Source organism: Saimiri boliviensis, chromosome 9 (assembly GCF_048565385.1).
Source record: "Saimiri boliviensis isolate mSaiBol1 chromosome 9, mSaiBol1.pri, whole genome shotgun sequence".
NCBI classification, from domain to species: domain Eukaryota; kingdom Metazoa; phylum Chordata; class Mammalia; order Primates; family Cebidae; genus Saimiri; species Saimiri boliviensis.
The window spans coordinates 51602132-51629208 of record NC_133457.1 but is presented as its reverse complement, the minus strand read 5'-3'; the positions used below and the strand labels follow the sequence as shown (position 1 = coordinate 51629208).

The 27077-nt window shown below is 43.1% G+C and overlaps 2 protein-coding genes across 26 annotated transcripts in view; one reads left to right on the top strand and one right to left on the bottom strand.

The window, feature by feature from the left end:
- The window catches only part of ARMC8 (armadillo repeat containing 8), a 120256-nt gene extending 109922 nt beyond the window's left edge, over positions 1 to 10334 (top strand). For 9 of the 12 annotated variants that reach the window (XM_074405861.1, XM_074405853.1, XM_074405859.1 and 6 more), the window contains 3 exons: positions 2819 to 2891; positions 4312 to 4405; positions 8741 to 9670. In XM_074405861.1, coding sequence (XP_074261962.1) covers positions 2819 to 2891; positions 4312 to 4405; positions 8741 to 8855 — 282 coding nt within the window. In that variant the 3' untranslated portion in view covers positions 8856 to 9670. The other 3 variants (XM_039461799.2, XM_039461800.2, XM_074405856.1) reach the window with 2 other exon arrangements.
- Positions 4405 to 27077, bottom strand: part of NME9 (NME/NM23 family member 9) — a 36340-nt gene continuing 13667 nt past the window's right edge. For 8 of the 14 annotated variants that reach the window (XM_074405862.1, XM_074405867.1, XM_074405863.1 and 5 more), the window contains 4 exons: positions 20154 to 20236; positions 19766 to 19858; positions 18688 to 18842; positions 9676 to 17447 (listed from right to left, as the gene is read on the bottom strand). In XM_074405862.1, coding sequence (XP_074261963.1) covers positions 17228 to 17447; positions 18688 to 18842; positions 19766 to 19858; positions 20154 to 20236 — 551 coding nt within the window. In that variant the 3' untranslated portion in view covers positions 9676 to 17227. Of the gene's footprint in view, positions 7042 to 9675; positions 17448 to 18687; positions 18843 to 19765; positions 19859 to 20153; positions 20237 to 27077 lie in introns of those variants that run through there. The other 6 variants (XM_010341587.3, XM_010341594.3, XM_010341590.3 and 3 more) reach the window with 2 other exon arrangements.

Genomic DNA, 27077 nt, shown 5'->3' with positions numbered 1-27077 from the left:
TATCTTCCTGCCCTTTCAGCATCTCCATGTGGCTGTCTGATAACACCCTAGAGTCTGTCTTGATTTTTCCAGCTCTATCTCCTCATTCACCCAATTTATTAACAAGTCCTATCTGCCCTTCCTCCAAAACTGATCTTGAATCCAATTACTCCTTTCGATCACCACTGCCCCCACCCTAGTCAGTTCAAGTCACAGCACCTCAGGCCTGATAAACTATAATAACAGTATCCTCTTAGACATGTCTTCACTGTCACGCCAGTTCCAACAACCCAAGGGTATTCTAAAACATGTAAATCAGATCTTGTCCCTCCTGTTTAAATCTTTCGGGGCTTCCTCTAAACACAGAATGAAATCCAGAGTCCTTACTGTGGCCTGCAAGTTAACACAATTTGGCTACACTACTTTTCGAACAGACAGCCCTTTCTTACCCAGACCTTTTCAGGAAATTTTTCTCCTCCTTGGAATTTCAAACCCCTTGCTGTTTGCACATCTGGCACCTTCCTGTTCTTTAAGTCTCCGTTTAAATATTGCCTTCTTTAAAGAGATCTGTTTTGTATATTCCACCTAAATTAAGTTGCCACCCTCCAACCTCCAATTTTTTCTATCATCATAGTAATGTGTGTCCTTAAAAAATGTTGAATGAATGATGAATAAACTTATGCAAAGTAAATGCATATTTGTTATAGTATATACAGACTCATTATTCAACAAATATTGAATGATTATCTGAGGTTGAAAACAGATAAGTTTTATTCTGGTTTGTCTTAAGGGAGCCCAAACTGAACACCTCTTAAAAGTGTTGGCAGGTAGAAGAAAGAATCACTAGCCATAGAATTCTACTGAAGGAAGCCAGATCCAGTTCTTTGTCTCTGCTTAGTTGAAATATATTCCTACATGAGAAGATAACTCTGTCTTAGCCTTGAAAAAACCATTGAGCATACTTTGCCATTGATATTTCCTCAGATGTGCATAAACTATTTAAACATAGTAGACATTTTTTAAATTGACCAAATAGAACAATGATCTATAAAAATTATTTTATGAAGCCGGGCGTGGTGGCTCACGCCTGTAATCCCAGCACTTTCGGAGGCCAAGACGGGTAGATCACAAGGTCAGGAGATCGAGACCATCCTAGTCAACATGGTGAAACCCTGTCTCTACTAAAAATACAAAAATTAGCTGGGCATGGTGGCGCATGCCTGTAATCCCAGCTACTCAGGAGGCTAAGGCAGGAGAATTGCTTGAACCCAGGAGACGGAGGTTGCAGTGAGCCAAGATTGCGCCATTGCACTCCAGCCTGGGTAACAAGAGCAAAACTCCATCTCAAAAAAATAAAAATAAAAAATTTATTTTATGGCTGGGTGTGGTGGCTCATGCCTGTAATCCCAGCACTTTGGAAGGCCAAGGCAGGTGGATCACCTGAGGTCAGGAGCTCAAGACCAGCCTGACTAACATGGTGAAACCCTATCTCGACTAAAAATACAAAATATTAACCAGGTGTGGTGGTGGGCACCTGTGATCCCAGCTATTCCAGACGCTGAGTCAGGAGAATCACTTGAACTCAGGAGGCGGAGGTTGCAGTGAACCAAAATTGTGCCTTTGCACTCCAGACTGGATAATAAGAGCAAAACTCTGTCCCAAAAAAAAAAAAAAAAAAAAAAAAAAATTGGGCCGAGTGCAGTGGCTCATGCCTGTAATCCCAGCACTTTGGGAGGCTGAGGCAGGTGGATCACGAGGTTAAGAGATCGAGACCATCCTGGTCAACATGGTGAAACCCCATCTCTACTAAAAATACAAAAAATTAGCTGGGCATGGTGGCGCATGCCTGTAATCCCAGCTACCCAGGAGGCTGAGGCAGGAGAATTGCCTGAACCCAGGAGGTGGAGGTTGTGGTGAGCCAAGATGGTGCCATTGCACTCCAGCCTGGGTAATAAGAGCGAAACTCCTTCTCAAAAAAAAAAAAAAAAAAAATTTATTATTGGGTCCTCTCATTCAGGCACAAGCACTTTATATGGATAAATGATCCAAAGCAACCAGAAATGGTTGTACTTTCAGTCCAGAAAGCAAAATAAATAAGAATTGTATTAGAAGACTAGGAGGCCCCTTAGTGATAGTAGAGACATTTGAGAAATCAGCTAGAGATTTCATCAAGTTTTTGGGGATGTTCCTATAGAAATAAGAGTAATTTAATTATTCCAGAAGCTGAATGTATTATATAATGCTTCTAGTTTATAGCAAATTGTGTCAGAGGAGTAAACCATTTAAAGATTGTGTGTGTGTGAAAGACTGGGTGTTACAGAACTTTCTGACCATATATTCACTTTCTTCCCCAAAGGAATTATTGGGCCATTTGAATAAGATAACCAGTAGCTTAAGAATTCAATACCAAATGCAAACCCACCCATTGTATATTGGCTGCTGGTGACCTGAAAACGTAGCTTAAGTTGAAAGCATAAAATTGTCAAATGACAGTGTTTCTTTGTCCATGGACCGAATCATAAATTGCAAACTATACCTATAGCCCTAGAGGTGTTTAGTTAGTCCAGACAGATGGTGTTTTCAAATTTGAATTTGAATGTCTTTTGGCAAGGCTTGTACTCCTCAATTTGCCAGATTCTCCACTGTCCCTTGTTATCTTTAGCCCAACCCTTTCATTCATTAGTGTTAACTTCATGGCCCCTCAAGACATTTGAGTTTGAGGCCTCTGCTTCAGTCTTTTAGGTTATAGGAATTGTCTATGGTAGGTCTTCCAAAAAAAGATCTAAAATGAGATTACCACCATTTTTATTTTATTTTTTTATTTTTTCTGTATTAATAGGGCCATTCACATGTTAAACTGCAGCTTGCAGCCATGTTTTGTATATCAAACCTCATATGGAATGAAGAGGAAGGTAAGAGATTGGTGAGATTCGTTTTGAAAAAAAATTATAGGAAGAGTGTCTTGCACAGGGAAGGCAGCAGGTGCCCCTTAGATCCTGGGGAGAGACTCTTTTCTTGGACCACTTGGCCCAAGCACCCTCCAGAGTCGCCCTGGTATGAAAATCAGTGGAACTAGCCTGAGTCAGATGGACAGTCAACACTGAGCACCCCCTTGGAGCCAACTCTATACCAGATTCAAGGGGGAAGAGTGAGAAGTAAGTGGCAGTCACTGCCATGAGAAAGCTGATGAGGTAGATGGTGAGATGCACTCAAAGAAGGTGAGAGGGGACAGTTAGTGGGAGGATAAGCCTTCTGTTATGAGCAGAGAAAGTACATATATGAGGACTACAGGCAGATAAGCATGATGGAGAAGAAGGTGCATTGGTGAGAAATGAGAAACGCAATGTGACTAATGAAGCTGGTAGTCTGTAAGGAGGACTGTATAGATCAGCGATTCTTTACCTTGGCTGCATATTAGAATCATCTGGGAATTTTTACCCCATGCCAATTAAATCAGAATCTCTGGGGGTGGGCTCCAGACATAAGTGTTTCTTAAAGCTCCCCAGTGGATTCCAATTTATAGCCAAGGTAGCAAACAAATATAGGAGAGCAGTGGGTCTCAAGGCTGGGTTGGCTGCATTAGAATCACCTGGGAAACTTTTTAAAGTAAAGAATTCTGGGCCCCATCCCTCGAAATTCTGATTCACTTTGTCTAGAGAGAGCCAGTGCATGAGTGATCACTGTAGGTTCTTCAGTGGGGAAGACTCCAGGGGATTACTCAGCAGTTATGCCCAAAACAAAGTGCAAGAAGGGAAACTGGATTCCACCCACAGACCTAGATACCAAGTACCGTCTATGTACGGGGGAGACAAAGCCACCCTCAAGGAGATCTTAGTCTAGTTGGAAGATAGAACAGAGTGATATGAAATAAATTGGAAGTGCCAGTTGTGCTGAAAGGCAGCAAAAAGTGCTGGGAGGACAGAGGAGGGTAGAAGATAATAGAAAGGGGAAGACAAGACCTGTTTGGAGTAGTAAGAGCCTGGAGGGCCATGGGTATGTCCTGAGAGAAGTGATGAAGCTGGGAATCAGTGGCAGAGGGCCTTGTATCAGGCTGAAGAATCTAACCTTGACCCTGTAGTCCATGGAGAAATCAGTCCAGCTGCAGAACCTAGGATAGACTGCAGGCAGGATGGTCAGGAGGCAGAAAGCCAAGTTAGAAGGCTGTCAGTCCAAGCATGACTGGGTCCAACCACATTGGGAGAGGGTAGAGGACAAAAGGGACAGGAGGAGTAGGGAGTGAAGGACACTGGTAAGGCTCTAGATTGTTGATTGTACATCAGAGAGAGCATTTGCCTGGGTCATGTTTCCAGTAACCTGGCTTTAATCATTTAGGTTCACAAGAACGCCAGGATAAATTACGAGACATGGGCATCGTAGATATTCTACACAAATTGAGTCAGTCACCAGATTCAAACCTTTGTGACAAGTGAGTATGAATGTAAAAAGGTCTTCCTTTGGGCTGTGTTGGATTCTTTCACAAAAGGGTTTGAACTGCCTGGTAATTAACGTGGCCACACTTTAAAAATCTTTTATATTCTTAAATTTTCCTTATAATTTTCTATCAGCCACTGTATGACGTTTAAGCTATAAACTAATGATTATCAAATTATTAAAGACTCTCATCTTACTGTGAATTAACCTGTGTCTGGACCATCTTAGTGGATAGGATCCAGAAGCCATTTGCATCTCTTCCCTTGATCATTAGAATACACATGCATGTGACCTTTTGGAAAGCCGAAAAACTAGTAATGCAAACATTGATTAACTCAACACCTCACTGAACACCCATTTTGTGCCAGGCTGGCCCTGCTGCTGGGTATACAAAAAAATCACTGTCTTCAAAGAGCTCATCATTTCCTGGTAGAGCCAAGAGTTATAATCATATACTTAGCTAACCTCAAAATAGCCAAAAATGCTTTTCCTAACTATGTGTTCTTTTTAACAGCCTTCACTTTCCATCTTGCCTCTATAATAGCAAAGCAGGGAACATCAGCACTTTGAGTCTCCAGAATCTTGAGCATGGCTTAGAAGCCCTTCAGCCCTTCGTAATCTGGCTGTCCCTTTCTCATCTTCCCCGCACCCACCATGCACACCCTGTACTGCAGTCATACCTGCCCGCTTACGGTAGCACACCTTCATGCAATTACACATTCTGTTCCATCTGATTTGCTATCCCAGTCTCCTCTCCTCTCAGTCCCCATTCACTCAGCAGATAACTCTCTTTTTAATACCTGCCTTCTCCCAGCCATGGTTTTAGGCATTAGAGATATAATGGTGAATAAAATTGATGAAGTCTTTGTCCTCATGCAACTTACATTCTAGTGTAGGAGATAGATGATAAGCAAATGAATACGTAACACAGTATCAGGTGATGAGAGGTACTATGAAGAAAAATAAAGCAAGGTGAAGGAATGGAGAGTCAAGAAAAATTTATTTTAATATAAGTTAACCAGTACTCTCTGAGGATGACATGATCAGAGACCTGAATGAAATGAGGAAGATTTCATCTGGGCAAATGCTTAGAGGAAGAGTATAGGCAGGGGTGACAGTGGGTTCAAAGGCCCTGAGGCAGGAGTGAACTTGGTATGTTCAAGGAACAGCAAGAAGAACAGAGGGCTGATGAAAAATAATGAGGGGGAGAAAACAGGAAATCATTGGAGACTGTTGAGCAGAGCAGACACATTATCTGATTTTAATTTTTTTTTTCTTTCTTTCTGAGACAGTTTCACTCTTGTTGCCCAGGCTGGAGTGCAATGGCGTGATCTTGGCTCACGGAAACCTCCGCCTGCCAAGTTCAAGTGATTCTTCTGCCTTAGCCTCCCGAGTAGCTGGATCACAGGCACCCGCCACCATGCCCAGCTAGTTTTTTGTGTTTCTGATAGAGACAGGGTTTCTTTTTTTTATTTATTTTTTTACCTTTTTTTTTTTTTTAATAAAGACTGGGTTTCACCATGTTGGTCAGGCTGGTCTTGAACTCCTGGCCTCAGGTGATCCACCTGCCTTGGCCTCCAAAGTGTTTGGATTACAGGCGTGAGCCACCACGCCCATCCTAAAGACAGGGTTTCACCATGTTGGCCAGGCTGGTCTCGAGCTCCTGACTGCAGGTGATCCGCCTGCCTCAGCTTCCCAAAGTGCTGGGATTACAGGCATGAGCCACCGCACCTCACCCTGATTTGAATTTTTAAAAGATCACTCTGACGACTATATAGAGAACCATCTGTAGGAGAGCAAGAATGGAGGCAGAGAGACCAGTTAAAGGCCGTTGAAATAATGTCAGTAAGGATGGGAGGTTAGTGTTGGAAGTACTGAGAAGTGTTTGGATTCAGAATTTTAATCTGAATACAAATGCCAACGGGACTTACTCACAGATTCAGTATAGGATATTAAAGAGAGAAAAGGAAAATGTCTAGGGTTTTAGCCTGAGCAACTAGATGGAGGGTATTGCCATATACCAAGATGGTGAGACATACAGAAGTGGGTTGTGGTAGGGAGCATCAAAAGTTCTTGTTTGGGTATGCCGACATTAGGATACCTATTAGATATCCAAGGGACTTGGAAGAGCATGGCTGGGGGTATAAATCTGAATGGTATTTAAAGCCATGGAGCTGGATAAAGTCACCTAGAGCAAGTAAGAGAGAGGAGGCCTAAGGAGCAAGATCTAGAGCCCCCCAGCATTTAGGCAATGATGAGAAAGATGCAGCAGAGGAGCAGAAGGAACAGCTAGTGAGTCAGGCAGAGACTCAGGCACATAAGGTGTCCTGAAAGCAAGGAAAAAAAATGCCTGGACACTGGCCATTTATCCTTCAAAACTCCTATCAGGTTGCCATGTCTTCGAAAAAGCCTTCCATGATCCACTCTCCACCCTCCCTTCCCGGCTTTTCCAGGGATGCCTTTTGCGCTCCTGCAGCATCTGTAGAACACGTCACACTATATCTTGGCTGACAGCTTGTCTGTCTTCTTCACAAAAGGGGAGAGGAACTGAACTCTCTGAAGTAAATGGCTGTCCCAGACTGTGGTGCACACAGGACAGGCTGGTCTTCTGCTTCCCCGAAGCTTATCATCCTGTAGGCCAAAGAAGAATAACAGACTGAGCACGGTGGCCCATCATGCCTGTAATCCCAGCACTTTGGGAGGCTGAGGCAAGTGGATCATGTAGTCAGGAGTTCAAGACCAGCCTGGCCAACATAATGAAACCCTGTCTCTACTAAAAATACAAAAATTAGCCAGGCATGGTGGCGTACACCTGTAGTCCCAGCTACTCAGGAGGCTGAGGCAGGAGAATCGCTTGAACCCGGGAGACAGGTTGTGGTGAGCTGAGATCACGCCACTGCACTCCAGCCTGGGCAACAGAGCGACACTCTGTCTCAAGAAAAAAAAAAACAAAACTAAATAACTACAGCCCAGTGCTGCTGGTTAGTGAGCGTAACATCAAAGTCAAGTCCAAGCCACATACTGAAGGCTGGATTTGAGCTTGTACCTTGAGAACTGGAACCTCTACCTGCACAGCTGCTATCATAAACGATGGGCTCTGTCAGTCCATGTCTCGTGGCTGAGAGCCATGTTCACTGGGGTTTTTCGCTCATACTTGTTCAGAAGTAAAAACAGATTTTACTTAAAATCATCTCAGAGACAACCTAGAATGCTAAGAGAGGCCTTACCAGCATCAAGTGGGGTAGGTTTAGGCCTGCTTGCTTAGACTACCCCAGTACTGTTTTCCCAGATTTGTATGGCACATAAGTTTTTAGCTCTTCTTAAACTTAAACCCTTATTAAAAGAATCAAGGTCTAAAATAACAAAAACAAACAACAAAAAAGGATCAAGGTATGAGCTACCCAACCTAAGTCCATCTAAGAAAAGGTGATCTTGCCTTCAAAACCATTCTTCTAAAAAGAATCCTTAGTTAATGATAATAGACAATAAAGGTATGGTGTCTGAGACCCAAAATAATCAAACGTACCCAACCTCTGAATAAGATCCAGAAGGAGTTTGATTTGGCAGATTTAAAAAGCAATACAGAATTTTGATCAAGACCCTCATGTGGTGTTCCTATCGTGGCACAGTAAAGTCTGTCACCTGAAGAATACCTCTCAGGTTCTTTCTGTCATTAAGGCCTTGATCCTTTGACTTTCAGATGCTTACATATGAGAAGCTATTGCTAACCAGCCCTCTCCACCCAGGCTCAGAGGGCTTCAAGGTTGCAGGGCCCCAGAAATCATGCCTCCATCAGAACTGCTCTTCTCAGCCTCTTTTAAGTCTTTGGGGAGTCAGGTAGATGGTCTGTGGCATCATTCGTAAACTTGTTTCTGAAAATGTCCTTGTAGAACCCAACTTGGTCATAACTTGGAGATAATCTTTCTAGCTTTCTGTTATGATGATTGGACTGTTCATAATAACATCTTTAGAGTCTTAAGTGACTGTAAGAATACACCTTAGTATACCACTTTAAAAACTGTTGTGATATCCATTACTACAGAAACTGTGATATCCATTACTACAGAATCCAGCTTATTGTATGCACAGTCTGCTTGGCATTACTTTGATCAGCTGTCATACCTGAACATTGTAGACTTTCTTTCCAGAGCTTAGAAGAGGTGACCATTGCTGAAACCTGACTTCCTAACTCCCACAATTGCAGCCTCTTTACAAACTTTACCAAGTTTGTGATAGGAATAGTAAAGGAGGCCTCCTTGGGCCCAACTCAAAGAAGGCCACTTTTACAAGGATAGATTAAATCACATTCTTTTTTTTTTTTTCTTTTTAGACTGAGTTTTGCTCTTATTGCACAGGCTGGAGTGCAACGACGTGATCTCGGCTCACTGCAACCTCCACTTCCCGGGTTCAAGCAATCCTCCTGCCTCAGCCTCCTCAGTAGCTAGGATTACAGGCATCTGCCACCATGCCCAGCTAATTCTTGTATTTTTAGTAGAAACAGGATATCGCCATGTTGGCTAGCCTGGTCTTGAACTGACCTCAGGTGATCCGCCCATCTCAGCCTTCCAAAGTGCTGGCAGTGTAGGCATGAGCCACCATGCCCAGCCTACTCTGTCTTTTCCTTTCCACCTGGCCACCTTCTTACCCCATCACCATAACAACCCACATCTCATATTGATCAGTTATAGTGTCATCAGGTGTGATGAGAACAAAATGAACTTGTAGCCTTCTTCCACAGTTATGCAGCATGTGAAGCATGAGACAGACTCATCCCATGGGCTCTCGGCCCCTTCCATGAACCTTCTAATCAGCACCTCAACACCATTTTCTTGGTCAGTTTTCCTGTTTGCTTCCCAGAACCCTAAGTGTCCTCCCCTAGTGTGTGCTTCACTGCATAAAACCTACATGGCAGTAAGAAAAAGAAAAGGATTAGAAATCTATCACAACTATATGCCAGTGACAGAGGAATACTATAGAATGTCAGTATGTACCAGGGACTGTGGAATGTCACTGAGCTGCAGCAGGCTTAGGAGCAGGAACAGCCCTCTGAGAGAAGCACAGGAAGAAGAATACAGCCAGAGTAGATTTGAGGTATCTGCCCACTGCAGATTCCTGCCCCTTAAGGTAGGTGTCCACCTTGGCTCACCCCAGTTTTCTCTGGGGATTTACTTTTTAGACTTCCCCAACTATCATCATTGAGCCATAGGGTTTTTTTCCCCCAATTACAATTCTGAGATGATGGCTAACAGGAATTTTGTGATTTCAGGGCAAAGACAGCACTGCAGCAGTACCTGGCATGATCGGAGCGCCCCTGGGCACCTGCGAGCATCCCACCTCCTTGTTTAAGGAAGTACAGGAACCAGCCTCATTTGATTCCTTCTATTTGCACAAGTCACCTTGGACTGCAGGGAGCTGTTTTGCAAAAGCAATTTAGTAGGCTTAGATCTCAAATTCATCTTGAGAACATTTTTTTGAGGTAGTAGTTTCCTCAGAAGACTCTTGGGTTTTGTTTTGGTTTTTTTCTGAGCTACCTGGACTCTTTATTAGAACAATCAATCATTTTCCTTTGGACCTACAATTTTTTGCCTATGCTGCAGCCACTTTGTGAGTGAGAATGAATATGTCTGTGTGAACACACAGGCATGTGTGTGTATGTGCACATACGTGGGCCAGAATGAATGGATGTGTGTGTGTGTGTGAGGGATACCTCAGATTTTTCTTTTCTTATTTTGTGTGAAAATCTCTTTTCTACAGATTTTCCAGGGTTTAAGCATTGCTTGCTGTATAAAAAACTTTACTGAATTATATACAGTTTGAATGAAATGTTATTTTAAAAACAAAACAATTGTTAAGTGTTCCATAAAGGTTATGTTGAATTTTGGTCAGATGAATATTTGTAAGTAAAAAATATATGCATTTCTGAACCTCAACTTACATAGATTTTCTTTATATATAAAAAAGAAAAAGTTGGCTATAGTTGGCCTGATTAACAGGCACTATACATGGTGCTGTGCAAAATAGTAAGCTAGCATCTTACTGCCGTCAATATTAGCAGGTACAGAGCCTTTTTTCATCCTAATTCAATAAGTTCTCAGGCTACCGAGTCAGATGGGCAGGGAGGAGTAAAGTGAGGCGATAGATTCACCGTAGGCTTTTTGAAGCATCGAAGGGAAATATAACTACTGATAGTGAAAGCCCAGTCGTGACCCAGATGGGCTTACCCTTGACAGGAACTGGGGACTGAGAGCCTCCCAACTGCCCTAACTCCTGTCATTGGTATACCAATATCTGGCCAGATTTAGAACCGGTCATGGAAACTTGCACTCATATTAAAAGTAGGTCATCACTTCCCAGAAACAGTCAGACACCTTGTGCTTCCTGAAACAGCATATATCACTGTGAAACTAAAGAATGTGCTATAGACACACCTGTAGAAAGAAACAAAGAAAAGGGTAGTTTAGAAAGCTTTCTCTTACCTGTATTCAGCAAATTTCATACTAGTTGCTCAGGATTGCTAGTTGGTATGCTTTTGTAAAATGAGATTGAAATTAAATAAAAGATGCAACTAAAATCTTTTCCTGCATGAAGCTAAAAGCACCCAAGTTGAGAGAGGGGCAAGAGAATCTCCCCAGGATGACTGAAGATGACTACAGCAAGTACTCCTAGCCCTTCTGCACCCCTTAGCTTGGCCCCTGCTCCAACTTCTGGGTCAACTGCAAGGTGAACTCAACAGAAGTTGCTCTTGACTGTTTGAAGGTAGAAGCAGCCTGCTTTTTCTCTTTGCTAAAAGAAGGTCAAAGGTATCGCAGCCAGGATGCAAGGTCTGCAGTCCAGAAGCTTGCGGTGAGTGTGCCACTGATGGAGCCCCAAGCCCACCTACCAGCCACTCCTGATGGGGTTGCTCACACTGCAGCTGCCCTATCACCACCCTGCACCTTCCTTGGAAGATTTAAATGTTTGATTGCAAATGAATGTTTAAAAATGTATTTAATGCAATTTTTCCTGCTCTCAACATGACCACCCAAGATTTCACACACAGAGATTTCCAAGTTATTATTTTTTTAGAACATCACTGATTTAAAAATCTGTCACAACAGGACTTGGGTTCCGTGCAGATATCAGAATGCTAATGTGAGAAACCCAGCTAAAGGAAAACTTAGTTTATTGGAAAGAAAGCCTTAGGCCCACTCATTGTTTCTAGTACTGTGAAAATATCCTTGGTTGGCATTGTTAACACAAAACACTGTAGTGCTGGTATTAAATAGTACCAGGTAAATATAAAGAAACCAGTAAGGAATTGCTGAGACAATCTTGAACCCAAATAGCGTTAGAAAGCTGAAGGCCCAATGAAGTAACACTTTCACATTTAAACTCTGTGGCTAAATCTTGCCTGTGGGTATAAACAGATGGTCAAATTAAAAATGCTTTACTATAATTAACTTTTCTGATTTGAATGAAGAGAAATGTATTTCTTGAAACAAAGCTGTTTGCTGCTTTATGCAGATGCAGTGTTTAGTCAGCAAGGAAGTGGGAAGAATGGACATGGTCTTCTGTCTACACCCAAGTTCTTAACTAAGCTTCTCGCTCTAATACTGCATTCTGTTTCTCCTTTTGTGCCCTGATTGTAACCCAAAATTTATGAACTAGAAAAGAATGTCCAATTTAATAAGTTGCATTTTTTTTTCCCTTAAGCACTTTATTCAGAACAATACATGTTCTTCTGGTAGTGTTTGGACAATATGATTTTAACACATGCTAATAAAAAAGCCAAGAAAAATCATGGCAACTTCTAAAAAGGAGTCTGTTTTCCAAATGTCTAGAACATTAGGAAACATCAGAAGATAATGTGTACAGGTTTTGGAACCTCTGATTCTTGGTAAATGAAAGGCTGGGAAGTGGCTTTGCATTTCAGAGTGGGAGCCAGTGCCTTAGGGTAACTATGGCTCCCAGAGGCATCTGCAGGAGTCTGGGGACCCATCTCTTTTTGGCCTCCTTCTGAAGGCCAGCAGACCTTTCATAGGTGGCCACTCCCAGCCACAAGATATCCTGTCCCCAATGTCATGTCCACCCCCTCCATCCTCTTCTCCTTAGGTATGCTCCGTCTCCACTGCCACCAAATGCACAGTGTGCAAGCGCATGCTGTCCCTCTGCAAGGACGCACAGGTGCTCTTCATCTACCACGCATTGCCACCTTTTCCTGTCTCTGAATCGTAGGCACATCCTGTCTCAGGGCCTCACTGTAAACAAAGCCAAGGACACCTGTGCCAGAGCATGGCGGAAGGACGATGAGGTGGCTAGCAGGAGAGGGAATAATCGTGGTGGGAACCTCTGAGAAGACCCAAGGTAAGGTAAGGTCAAGAGAGTAGGAGCAGGGCCAAGCAGGCCCCTGTTTCCCATAACTGACACAGGGAAAACTTGGAAGTGAGGCCTAAGAAAGGAGGAAAGGGGAACTCCCACCCCAGATCTTGATGGAGGGCTGACATAAAGCTTCCAATTTCTTGCCACCTGGGATAGGGACTGGTGCTATCCCCATCCTGCCCCTTCCCTGTTTACTGGGCAGAGAGGCACATAGTTACTTCTAGCATGAGAGAAGGTCCAGGATCTGGCTTCAGGGAAGACTCAGGGAACACCCTCCAAGGGCCATGGAGTAGACTACTAAGCCACCTTTCCTCCCTCTGTGTCTGCAGCCCCTGGCTGCTGGCTTTGGCAAGTAATCAGTCCTTAAGTGAAACCAGAACTAGTCCTTAAGTGAAACTAGCCTCCTTGACTTCATGGAGCTGAGCCTGCCCTCCTCCCTATCAGACACTCACACCAGGAGCCAAGAGACCTTAAAGCCAAAAACAGCACCTATCCTTTAATTCCTGATTTGCTTCTGTTGTGGGAAACCAGGCCCAGGGTCTCCACCAATGAGTTCCATGCTCTGAGAGTGGGCTGATACTTGAGCCACTCTCGGGAACCCCCTTAGACCCCCATCCCCTCTTCCTTATCCCATGAAACTTGTGGACTCCTAGAGATGCCCTGCGATGCTGAACCCACGGCATCCCTCAGTCACCAGTAATGGGAGGAAGGGGCATGTCACCATTCCTCCCACTCCAGCCCCATCACCTGGTGCCCCGCCTGCCTGCTTTCCCATTGTCTTGCCCAGCTGCTTCACTTGTCACTGACACAAGAACACAGGCTCAGTTCCCCCACCTTATTTTCCCCTCTCCCCTGCTTTGGGAGCCCTGGTGGCTCTTATCTCTTATCTCACCAGTGTTGGAAGATCCTTGGCTTCCCAGATTCTGGGGAGATCAGGTGGTTGTCAGCTGGGTGTACCCCCTCTAAGTAGCTCGTTCAGAGCCACACACACTTGTGGTGTGGAAGCCCAGGCATAGGGCTTCTCCAGGTTGTTGGGCACAGACTATATGGGCCCCACTCCTGAGCTCACTCCCAAAGGGAAGAGCACAGCCCCGTAGTGGGCTGTGAGTCTGCAGGTCTGGAATAGTGCATCCAGCCTCCTGAACGGTCCTGTCATTGAGGTCTCTGTTGGGCACATTGAGATCCTGTACAGGTCCAGATGAGCACTGTGGACACGTATGTTTCCATCCAGGGATGACACAAGGTCCTGGGAAACACAGTGACCTTAAACAGTAGGGCCTGCCCAAGGTCACTGGCCTTGGTTCCCACCTCTGGGGACTGACTTATCCATGTGTCCCCAGAGCCAGCTCAGGGACTAGCACAGAGTGTCTTGTGCTAGGCTGACAAAGTGTGATGCGTCCACAAATAAGTCCTCTGGGAGCTAACTGCCCATTTAAAGAATAGTCATGTATAAAACCAGCAAGGAAGAAGAGGCTCACATTTGCTTTGTGGTATAGAAGAACATGACCTTCTCCTCAAAGGAAAAAGTATGCCTGCATTTGGCAAATTTACAAATAGAGTGGTTAGATGGGGTGGCACTGTGTGCTAATATTCCCAAGTGGTCATAATCACTACTTTGTACTGAAATCCTGTGTCCCTCAATGGAAGAACTGCAGAGAGATGACTAAGCCAGGCATTCAGTGAAAGCTGAAGACAGCCTGGCCCCACTAGGAGCTCTCAGCTTTTAAATTTAGGCTTCAGTCAGAATCAGAAACCAGAGAAATGGGGGAGGGATGCATCAAGAAAATTAGATGAACCCTGGTTCTTCTATACCACAAAGCAAATGTGAGCCCTGGTTCCAAATGTAATGTCCAAGCATTGCTTTATGAACATGCCCTGGTGATAGAGAACTGCAGATGGGTGAATCTGGCAGCATTAAATGACTGTCAGTGTGACTTGGGCAGGTGTGGAAGCATTTGGAGCCTATTTATATCTTGCATGGCATCAGTGTGCCTGCAAGTGTCATAGCCAATCTTGCTGCATTGTTTTCAAGCTCATGGTTACCAAATTAAGTTCTAAAATTGTTTAATTCATAAGGTAGATTTGTTGGGGAAACACCATCTCATATAACCCAGTATCCTCTGAGATGACATTGTATCTCACAACAGGATGTAACAACTGATGTCCATTTATTTTGTACAATCCCAAAGACAGAAAAAAACTGTGTGTTCTACATACTGTTGAATAAGGCTGAAAAGTATATACTATTTTCTTTCTTTCTTTCTTTTTATTAAGATGGAGTCTCGCTCTGTCGCCCAGGTTGGAGTGCAGTGGCATGATCTTGGCTCACTGCAACCTTCACCTCCTGGGTTCAAGCGATTCTCATGCCTAAGCCTCCCAAGTAACTGGGATTACAGTGTGCGCCACCACACCCAGCTAATTTTTTTGTATTTTTAGTAGAGACGGGGTTTCACAACGTTGGCCAGGCTGGTCTCAAACTCCTGACCTCAGGTGATCCACCTGCCTTGGCCTCCCAAAGTGCTGGGATTACAGGCGTGAGCCACCGCATCCAGCCATATTATTTTCATTGTCTACAAAAGACAGCTAAACCAAAAAGTATTGATATTCAAAACAGTAAGTTCTGATTTTGTGCAGTAGACCCCTGGTCACGTGCTCCGGAAGAGCAGCACAGCCATCTCAATCCATATCCTCTGGAAAGCAAAGCGCCTCAGTGGGCCCCCGCTGCCTCTTCAGCCTCACCGCCTGTGGGATGACAGATGTTCGGTAGGACTCCTGAAACAGCCTGTCCCAGACCTTCCGTCCCACCCACTATCCACAAATAAATGGGAAGTTAAACGTCAGAGCAGGAGGGCCAGCAAATAAATCCTGATATATGTTAGGGACCAGGAATTAAAGAAATTAGAATGGATAACATTGGTTGAGCATTTAATTTGTGTCAGATCCCAGACCAAGAGTCTACATTCTTTCATCTTCATAACAGCTCTATGATGAAGATTTTTATTATGAAGTTATTTGTGGCTATGACGAGTCTATCATCTCCATTTCACAGATGAGGAAACTGAAACCCAGAAAAGGTAAGTAACTTTTTAGAGGCTCTTCAGCTAGGGAACAGTGGAGCCAGGATTCAAACTCAGGATTGTCTGTCACCTTAACTCCTGCCTTTTTCTTAGCAGAAAAGTACTAAGTACGATGGAGGCATATACTGCTCCCCAAGGCTGAGAAAGTGTGACACATTAGAATAAATGGGCAGAACAGCACCCCAGCCAGGCTGCTTCCGTGTATCCAAAGGAGGCTGTGCACTTATTCTCAGGATGTGGTCTGCAGATAGCCCCTTTTCTCATCACCTGAGGCCAAAAAGTCAGTCTCATGATCTTCCAGCAGTCCCAACAGCCCGATGAGAATTTCCCAGCCAGTTCCCCCACCTCCTGCCCCAGACTTGGCTCTGAGTTATAGCTATTTACTTCCAATCACCACCCCTCATTCCCAAAAGCTTGAAGGTGCCCCACAACCCTGGACACATAAGGAGATGTATCATGGACTCTCTAAGGGCAGGTCCCAGAGGAAAGCTGGCCAGGAGTGTGTCTGATCCACGCTCCCCAGGATTTTCTGGCTCTCCAACCTCTGCTGCATGCTCAGCTTGTTCCTCAGCTGGCAGTGAGAATAATTCTACTTCAGAGGGCAGTGGCAAGCCCACCTGTTCTGACTTGGCTGCATTTCAGATCTTGAGACCATGAGCATATCAAACATTTAGGCAAATACATTGATTAAAACCCAAACATTTAGACACACATCGATTATTGCCATTTCAGATGTGAATGTGGCCTTCTCCCAAGAATCGAACCCTCACATCCTTTGGGTTTTCCCAAGATAATCATATCCCGGCCCCTTCCACTCATTTCAGGCTCAAACATGTATTGCAGCAGTTTGCTAATTGTTGGGTAGGCTGAGTCACATGGGCCTCGGACCCCTTGGGGTTCTTACCCAGATTTGGAGGTGGTGATCCCACCAGGTATGCCTTTCCCAGAGGCTGTGTAAGAGTGCTTCCCATGAGGGGAAGGTCCTAAACAACGGGCCTGCATTGCAATGTGGGGCTGAGGGAGATGAGGTCACAGCAGGCTCCAGGTTGAGGGCCCTTCCATATAGCCCCCCGTTTCTCAGCAAGCCCTTAGGGGCTTAACATGGAGTGTGTGGAGCATGCCTGGCCTCTTGACTGGCTTTGAAGTGGGCTTCCAGAAAGTTAATTAAATTTCCACAATGGTTTCCACGGGGAAATGCAAATAAAGTACTTTAGCCACAAAAATATGACTCCAAAATAAGCAGCAAAAAATTTAATGAGGTATTAAAAAGCAACACTATTACTCTATGAGAACACAAAACAGTTTAGTGTTGATACTCAAGTTAAATAATGACCTGTATATTTAGGACTGTGTTAGATTGAAAACTTAGTTACCAAAAATTATCAATCCCCCACACACTGAAGCACAGTCATAAATGCCTTGTATCTATGATTGAATAAAGACCAAATCTGCCTTGATGACTTACCCTGAAGAGCTTCTGTATTTTTGTCTGAAAATTTCAAACTGGGGAAGAGCAATGCCAGTTCTCTGTCAGCATCTTCTCTATCCCGGCTTCCATGGATGGCATTAAAGGGCATTTCTGTGCCATACTGAGCCCGAAGACTGGGAACATTGGCAAAATGTAAAAGAAACAATTGTTTCATTTGAAAAGAAATGTTTTGCTTTCTGGCAACATGATCACCAACTACCAATCAGCACCCTGCATTCCTGTGAAATTGCTTTCTCTGCAGGAAATACTAAGAATGGCAGCAATGATAATAGTAGCTAGCATTTATTTGGTCATAGCAGTGTGCTGGGCACATGGTTGGGTGCTTTACCTACACGATCCCATTGCATTTTCGCCACAGCCCTATGAGGGAGACTGCTGTTACCCCCGTTTTAAAGATATATGTGTAATGGTGTAAGCACAGGAGCTGGCATTTTGTCGATATTACTACCAGAGGCAAGGACCATACCAAGTGCTTGATATAGTTTTGTATAGTCATCCTTGCAATAACCTCATAAGATAATATATTGCTATGATTTCCTGTGTGTCAAACACTACTCTCGGTGAGATACATACATGTATGTGTGTATATATATATATATACACACACACTCGTGATGAATGCTCATATCCCCATTTTATAGTTGAGAGAACTCAAACTGAGAAAAGACTTGGAATGACCTAAGATCTGAATCCTGAGCTGGCTTTCACTGGCCCAGACTGCCCCATATATAAATGTTCCTGGTCCCCTTAAGCTACAAAGTACAGCTGGAGTTTCTTGGCCTAATTTTTTTTTCTTGTTGTCTGGGCCTGTCAGCTTCCAAGTCCAAGGTACAGTGGATTTGGATTGATGGTGCCAGGCTAAATACTCCTAAGTCCAAGGAGTAGGCCAAGCCAGCCCAGTGCAATGTGCAGAACAGGGTACTCAGACTCTCAAGGGCCTCAGGACACCCCGATGGGGAATAGGGTTGGATGGTGTTGAGACTCAGTCCATGCCCCAGAGTCTCTGACTGTCAGGCTTGAATGGGGCCCTACAGTCTGTATTTTCCTGGGAGTATACTATGGAATCCTCTGGCTGAAAAGAGAAAACAGTGACTGAGGAATGAATCCAGCAGCAGCCTTTAGAAGAGGACACAGCAGGAGAGGAGGCAGCTCACAAAAGGCACTCAGCAAAGGCTGGGAACTGGACCAGCATGGGAAGATGTCAGGGTCTCCCCAAATATATAAGAGGGAGGCTCCCGGCCATCAGAGAGTCCTCTGTGTTACCTATGCTTCCGGGCTAAACACTGAGTGGGACTCAGCCTCCTGGGATGCAGGTTTTAAGATGGATGAAAGGACCACAGCTGGTGATGTCACCTTTCAGGCTGCTCCCTCCTGGCCACATTGGGGTCACAGGGGCCTATGACAGTTCGCCAGGTAGTGACCACATCCTCGAAGCCCTCAGTCCTGGTGAGGATCAGGAGGTGGCTTGGTCCACTGCACATGTGATGTACCAGCTTCTCAAATGTCTCCTATGCACAGGGAGGGAAAACCGTGACCCAGGGCAGGAGCTGCTAGGGCCTGCAGAGGATCAGTAAGCCCATCTCACCCACAGGATGGGAGGGAGTTAGTGAGCAGCCTTGTTACCAGCCAGCAGGCCTGTGGCCACTCAGCCAACTGCACCCTGCCTCTGCCTGGCTACCTCTGTGTGCTGTGGAGGGTGTCAGGGATTGGATGGTAGTGATGACCAACCATTCAGAGAACCCAGAATGATGAGACTTTGAAGTTGACTCATTTAAGGATGAACATGAGATGATTATAAGTTAGGCAGAGATATTTAAAAGACCATTATCTATGGAAATTGTGTGATGCTGGATAACCAAAGGGTGAAATATAGTTGGCACTTTTTTTTTTCATGCAATGCCTCATAACCCTTCCTCCCTCGTCAAGTAACAGTACTCTGGTTTTCCTTTGGGGAACAGCTCTTACCCATTTCATTTGGTCCTAGTTTGACTGAAAACATGATGCCTATTCACACACACACACACACACACACACACACACACAAACACCTGACCTAAAAGGAAGGGCTCTGACCCAAGCTAGGCCAAAGCAGTTTCTAAAATGATATGCTTGACACTTTGCTGCTGAGATCCCTAGCTTCCCTTTGTCTCCACGCCCTTCTCATTAAACTCTTCATTCAATTCTGTGAGTTATGAGCTATCCTTCTAATATTCTTATTTCATTACTTAGAGTCAAAAGCTTTTCTTTGCAACCAAAAAAATTTTACCTGATAGCCTATTGTCATTCTGAGAACAAATTCATGACCTACTTGCTGTTCCTATTTTGGTTCTTCATAGTTTCTTCTGACACAAACTAATTATCAATCTGTAAGCATAATGTTGGAGAAAGAGAAACGAGAGTGTGTTGAACAGGTGGAAGTAGGTGAGCTGACCTCTCCAGCTCTGTGTTGGTAGAAAAGTCGCATTTCTGCCTCTGTCATGGTTCTCTCTTCATTTGTTAGAATTTCAAACCCAGCTTCCTGAATCTGTAGAATATATATAAATATTCTGAAAGGGTAAATCAAGCCCAAATTCACATTAATTAATTTAGTTGAAGGGTAAAAAATATAGACAGGCAAGATTAAAGGCTATGGAGACCTTTATCCCTACATTATCTGACCAATCAGATTTAACATTTTCATTTCCTTGAATGAAGTTTGAGCTACAACCCCTTAGAAGTCATCTTTCTGCACGAGGATATCACTGCCCAGTGCCCCATCCTGTTTATCCACAAGAGAAGACACAAGGACAGTGGTGCATGGTAAATGTTGTCTCTCTTACCTTCATAATAATCTCATCAGTCTTTCCATGGGCCACTGCATCCGGTTTAATGATGGCCAAGGTACAGGTCCTCTCTGATGAAACTAAATAAGCCAAAAGATGGCGCTATCAGATGCCGGTGTTTGAGGCTCTCAGGAGGCCAACCACAAAAACAATGCTGCCTCTACACAAGGCTCCATTGTACTAAGTGTCAGGCAGAGGCTTGGGCTCTCAGGGTTCCCTCCCCTGGCCTCTTAGTTTTGCCCCTGCAAACCTGGACTCTGGTGGACGCAGCAGTCTGATGCCAAACCTCAGCCTCCATCTTGCTGCAAGGGACAGAGACTCAGAGACTGGCTCAATGAACCTGGGCAGGTGGCAGAGGAGGGACATGGGGAAAGGGATTGCTGAAAGACTGCTTGGAACCAGAAATCCAGAAACAACTGAATTGAGTTGGCCTGGGGAGTAGGGAGAAGAGGAGGTATAGGAGAAAGTGAGAGGGGGGCCTGGAGCATGGGCAACACAGGCCTGACTGCCCTCATCCCTTCCTGTCACCCTCTCATGATTCCCAGTCTCTTCCGGCTGTCTGCCATGTGCTCTCCTCTCTACTGGCTCTTGCACTTCTGCTGCTTTTTCTCTTTCCTGCCATTGGCTAAAAATGGCTCCTCTAGGCCCTGAGCCTGCATGATGTTCCATGACTTCTTAGCTCCAGCACATACTACCAGATTGCAGTTTTAGTACTCTCTCTCCATTCAAGTTCTCCTGAGAGAAGCCAGATTGCCCCACTCATTGGTTTGAGCCAAGGTATCAGCCCTAGCTCACTGGCCAGTCTGCCCTTTGAAAGAGCATCCACCAGTCCAATTAGCTATGACAATGAGGGAGGTGCCACAGGATCAGAGTCCACTGCTGAGCCCCACAGGAGATGTAGGGAGGTCTGTGTCTCGTCCAGGAGCCCACTTCCATTGTCCTCCTGCTATGTTACGTAAACTTGTCTTTGGTAAGTTTTCTACACTCTCCACAGAATCATAATGCTCCCATCACCAGTTTTGTTTCTCAGCTTTTACGTTGGTTGTGTTGAAATGAAACAAGACAATATCTACATTTAAAGAGGGCTTTCTACTCTGAAAATCTCAAAAACATTTACTGTAAAAGTATAAATGATTTCAAGCAACAAATCTGTTATTCCTGAGATTACTATTTCTAACATGTTATGAATATTTAGATTTTAAGAGACGCATACAACAAATTCCATTATAAATTGACTGATTAGTGAGATCACCTAGAGGTAGAGGAAGAAGAGACGACCAAAGCAGGAGTCTGGGGAGCTTCAGCTTAAAAAGACACCACAAGAAAAGAAGCCAATGAAGGAGAAACTGGAGGAGAGGCCAGAGACATAGAAGGAAAGTAAGTCAAGTCATGATATCTCAGCAACTCGAAGATAAGGTTTTGGGAAGGAAGACATTGTAAACATCATCAAAATCTGCAGAAAAATCCCATAAGATCTGCACTGGAAACTACCTGTTAGTGCCACCAGTAAGCACCATTTCAGGGAGTAGTGAGCACAGAGGCCAGATTGCACCAGGTCAGGGCATGAATGGAAAATGAAGGTGGCCTAGAGTATGGACAAAGTTCAGGAAGTGTGGCTGTGAATAAGAGGAAGGCTAGGGGCAAGGGCGGAATCTTATGTGGTTTTTTAGGGGGAAGAGACTTGATTTGGGAGGAAATCATGGAGGAGGGAAGAAAGAGGAGGTAATGCAAAAGGGGAGAAACAAATGTCTCCTGCAGAATTACAATCACTGATTTTCTCTTCACCCTTGAAGTCTTGCTGTTCTAAACTGTGCCTCCTCCCTTGTTAGAATCCAACTCAAACAATTCTTATTCTCCACACATGTAAAAACAGTCTATTTCAAGCAATAATTTAAAAAATCTTCCTCCTCTTATCAACATACTTCCTGAGCCTAATTCTGGTTTTCCCTCATGTCTCAGTTACCACCAAGAGACACTGTCCCAGCAATAGCCTTCCTAACTCTTCGCTTTTTTTTCACTCTGTCAGGCCAAGTTGTTCTCATATGAAACCCAGGAGTGTAAAATCTGTGAGTTAATAGTTGGGTAATACAAGAAAGAGGTTGTAGGGCTTGGGGAAGGAAAGGCTTTCCAGTGTTTAAGAAAGAAGTGAAAAAAGAAGCTTGAGCTTTTTAGTTCAAATGAGGACTAAGGAAATAAACACCAGTATCCTTGCTTTCAATTGTTGGTGTTGCTCCCTCCATTTTATTAAATGCAGCTTTTGTTGATGACTGGTAATTGCGATGAAAGTCACACCTGTTATATTTGAACATAATCAAAAGCTGTGAAATGTGCCCAAGATGCTGGTAAAGATCAGAAGGGAGACTGAACACAGTATGTTTGAAGTCAAGTGACCGGAGAGAAGATATTTTATGGTTAAGCTTCCCAGAGTTCATCTGATTTATCTAGCAACAGGCTTCTCAGTAGAAATCACATGGGCCAGGAGACAGTGGAATGACATTTCCAAAATACTGAAAGACAAAAAAAAAAAAAAAAAGACTGTCATACAAGAATACTGTATCCAGAAAAGCTATCTTTCACACATGAAGGAGGGCCTAGTGTGGTGCTCACATCTGTAATCCCAGAATCTTGGGAGGCTGAGGTGGGCAGATCACCTGATGTCAGGAGTTCAAGACCAGCCTGGCCTATGTGGCAAAACCCCGTCTCTACTAAAAATACAAAAAACAAAAGAACAAACAAAACAAAGGATAGAGTTCTTTTTTTTGTTGTTGGTTTTTTATTTGTTTCTACTCTTTTTATAATCTAAGATAAGCTTTCATCTCTTGAAAGTAGCTTGCTATACCAGCCAGACGCAGTGGCTCATGTCTGTAATCTTAGCACTTTGGGAGGCTGAGGAAGGCAGATCACTTGAGGTTAGGTATTCGAGACCAGCCTGGTCAACGTGGCGGAGCCTTGTCTCTACAAAAAATACAAAAACTAGCCAGGTGTGGTGGCACACGCTGGTAATCCCAGCTACTTGGGAAGCTGAGGCAGGAGGATCTTTGAACCTGGGATACAAAGGTTGCGGTAAGCTAAGATCATGCCACTGCACTCCAGTCTGGGCAACAGAGTGAGACTCCATCTCAAAAAAAGAAAATAATTTGTTATATCTATGTTTTCTGTGGCCAGGAGCGGTGGTTCATGCCTGTAACCCCAGCACTTTGGGAGGCCAAGACAGGCAGATCACCTAAGGTCAGGAGTTTGCGACCAGCCTGGCCAGCATGGTAAAACCCCATCTCTACTAAAAATGCAAAAATTGGCTGGGCATGGTGGCATACACCTGTAATCCCCACTACTCTGGAGGCTGAGACATGAGAATCACTTGAACCCAGGATGTAGAGGTTGCAGTGAGCCGAGATCGTCCCACTGCACTCCAGCCTGGGCAAAAAAGTGAAACTCTATCCCCTCAGAAAAAGATGTTTTCTCTTAGCCTCGTGGTAGCCACAACACAAAAACTTATAATAGATACACTGAAAATGCAATGCTTGAAACATACTAGCAGAGAAAAATCACTTCAGCACAAAGGAAGACAGGAAGAAAGGAAGAGTTAGAAAACAACCAGAAAACAAACAACAAAATGACAATAGTAAGTCCTTACTTACCAACAATAACATTGGATGTAAATGAACTCCATTTTCCAATTAAAAGACATAAAGTAGATGAATGGTTAAAAAGCAAACAAAACCTGGCTGGGCACAGTTGCTCACACCTGTAATCCCAGCACTTTGGGAGGCTGAGGCGGGTAGATCACTTGAGGCCAGGAGTTCAAGACTAACCTGGCCAACGTGACAAAATCCTGTCTCTACTAAAGATACAAAGAATAGCCTGGATTTGTGGCACACACCTGTAATCTCAGCTACTCGAGAGGCTGAGGCATGAGAATCACTTAAACCTGGAAGGCGGAGGTTGCAGTGAGCCACAATCACGCCACTGCTCTCCAGCCTGGGTGATAAAGCTAGACTGTCTCAAAAACAAAAACAAATACCAAGAAATCAAGACCCAACTATATGCTGCCTACAAGAAATCAACTTTACCTATAAAGATAGGTAGACTGAAAGTGAAGGCATGGAAAAATATTTTGCAAGTGGCAACTGAAAGAGAGCAAGAGTAGCTATTCAATCAGAGAAGGCCACTATATAATGATAAAGGGATCAATTCATCAAGAGGATATAACAATTATAAATATCTATCCACCCAACACCAGAACACCCAAGTATATAAAAAACAAACATTAATAGATCTAAAAAGAGAGATAGACTGTGATACTATAATCATAGGGGACTTCAACACCCTACCATTAGTGATGGACAGATCATTCAGACAGAAGACATACATCGGAGTTAAACTGCACACTAGACCAAACAGACCTAACTGACATTTACAGAAGATTTCACCCAACTGCTACATAAAAGACATTATTTTCATCAGCACATGGAATATCCTCCAGAATAGAGCAAATTATAAGCCACAAAACTAGTCACAAGTTCAAGAAAGCAGAAATCATATATATCTATTTTGACCACAGTGAAATAAAATCATAAATCAATAACAAGAGAAACCTCAGAAGCTACACAAACACATGAAAATTGAACAACATACTCCTGAACAACAAATGTGTCAATGGAGAAATTTAAAAAGAAAATTTTAAATTTCTTGAAACAAATGAAAATGGAAATATACATCCAAAATCTATGGGATACAGTAAAAGGAGTAATACAGTAAAGGGGAAGTTTGTAGCAATAAATACTTACATCAAAAAACAAAGAAAGACTTTAAATAACCTAATGATGCACCCAAATACACTAAAAAAGCAATAATAAACCAAATCCCCAATTAGTACTAGGAAAAAAATAATAAAGATCAGAGCAGAAATAAATGAAATTAAGCCTAGAAAATACAGATCAATGAAGCAAAAAGTTGATTTTTTGAAAAGATAAACAAGCCGGGCACGGTGGCTCAAGCCTGTAATCCCAGCACTTTGGGAGGCCGAGGTGGGTGGATCACGAGGTCGAGAGATCGAGACCATCCTGGTCAACATGGTGAAACCCCATCTCTACTAAAAATACAAAAAATTAGCTGGGCATGGTGGCACATGCCTGTAATCCCAGCTACTCAGGAGGCTGAGGCAGGAAAATTGCCTGAACCCAGGAGGCGGAGGTTGCAGTGAGCCGAGATCACGCCATTGCACTCCAGCCTGGGTAACAAGAGCGAAACTCCGTCTAAAAAAAAAAAGAAAAGATAAACAAAATCAATGAACCTTTAACTAGACTAAGAAAAAAAGAGAAGACCCAAATAAAATCACAAAGAAAATGGGGATATAACAACTGTAAACCACAGAAATATAAAGAATTACTAGGTGCTATTATGAACAACTATATACAAACCAATTTTAAAACCTAGAAGAAATAGATAAATTCCTGGATATATGAAATCTACCAAGATTGAACCATGAAGAAATAAAAAACCTCTCCACAAACCAATAACAAATAAGATCATAACTGTAATAAAAAGTCTTCTGCCAAAGAAAATCTCAGGACCTGGTGGCTTCAATGCTAAATTCCACCAAGTATTTAAAGAATAACTAATACCAATTCTACTCAAACTCTTCAGAAAAAAATGAAGAGGAGGGAAAATTTCCAAACACATTCTATGAGGCCAGAATTGTCCTGATAGCAGAACCAGACAAGGACATGACAAAACAAGAGAACTAGGCCAATATCCCTGAGAAACATAGGGGCAAAAGTCCTAAACAAAATACTAACAAACCAACTTCAACAACACATCAAAAAGATCATTCACCATGTGGGATTCATCCCAGGGATTTAAAAAGGGTTCATCACATGTAAATCAATAAACGTGATTCTTCAAATCATTTTAATCATTAACAGAGCCAAGAAAAAACCATGTAATAATTCCAACAGCTGCTGAAAAACCATTCAATGAAATTTGAATTACCTTTATGATAAAAGCCTTCAAAACACTGGGTATAGGAGGAACATAAAACAATAAAAGCCATGTATAACAAACCCACAAACAACATCATAGTGAATGGGGAAATTTTCAAAACCTTCCCTCAAAGATACCAAATAAGACAAGGAGGCCTGCTTTTACCACTTTAATTCAAAGACTCCACCAAAAAAACTGTTAGAACTGGATAAAATCAGTAAAGTTGCAGGATACAAAATCAACATACAAAAACCAGTAGCATATGTATATACCAACAGCAAACAATCTGAAAAAGAAACCAAGAAAGCAATCTCATTTGCAATAGCTATAAACAATATAAAATAGGTAGAATTTGATTTAACCAAAGATGTGAAAGCTCTCTACAAGGAAAACTGTAATACACTGATGAAAGAAACTGAAGAGGACACACACACACACAAATAGAAAAATATTCCATGGTGATAGATTGGAAGAATTAATATTGTCAAAATGTTAATAGTTCCCAAGGCAATTTACAGATTCAATGCAATCCCTATCAAAATACCAATGACATTCTTCACAGACATAGACAAAATAATCCTAAAATGTATATGGAACCACAAAAGACCCCAAATAACCAAAGCCATCCTGAGCAAAAAGAACAAACCTGGAGGCATCACACTACCTGACTTCAAATTATACTACAAAGCTATAGTGACCAAAACAGCAAAGTACTAGCATAAAAACAGACACATAGAGAACCCAGATGTAAATCCACACATTTATAGACAGCTCATTTTAACAAAGGTGCCAAGAACATAAAATGGTGAAAGGACATTGTCTTCAATAAGTGGTGCTGGTTAAACTGGAGAACCATATGCAAAAGGATGAAACTACACCTCTATTTCTCACCATATACAAACATAAAATCAAAATAGATTAAAGGCACAATTCTAAGAC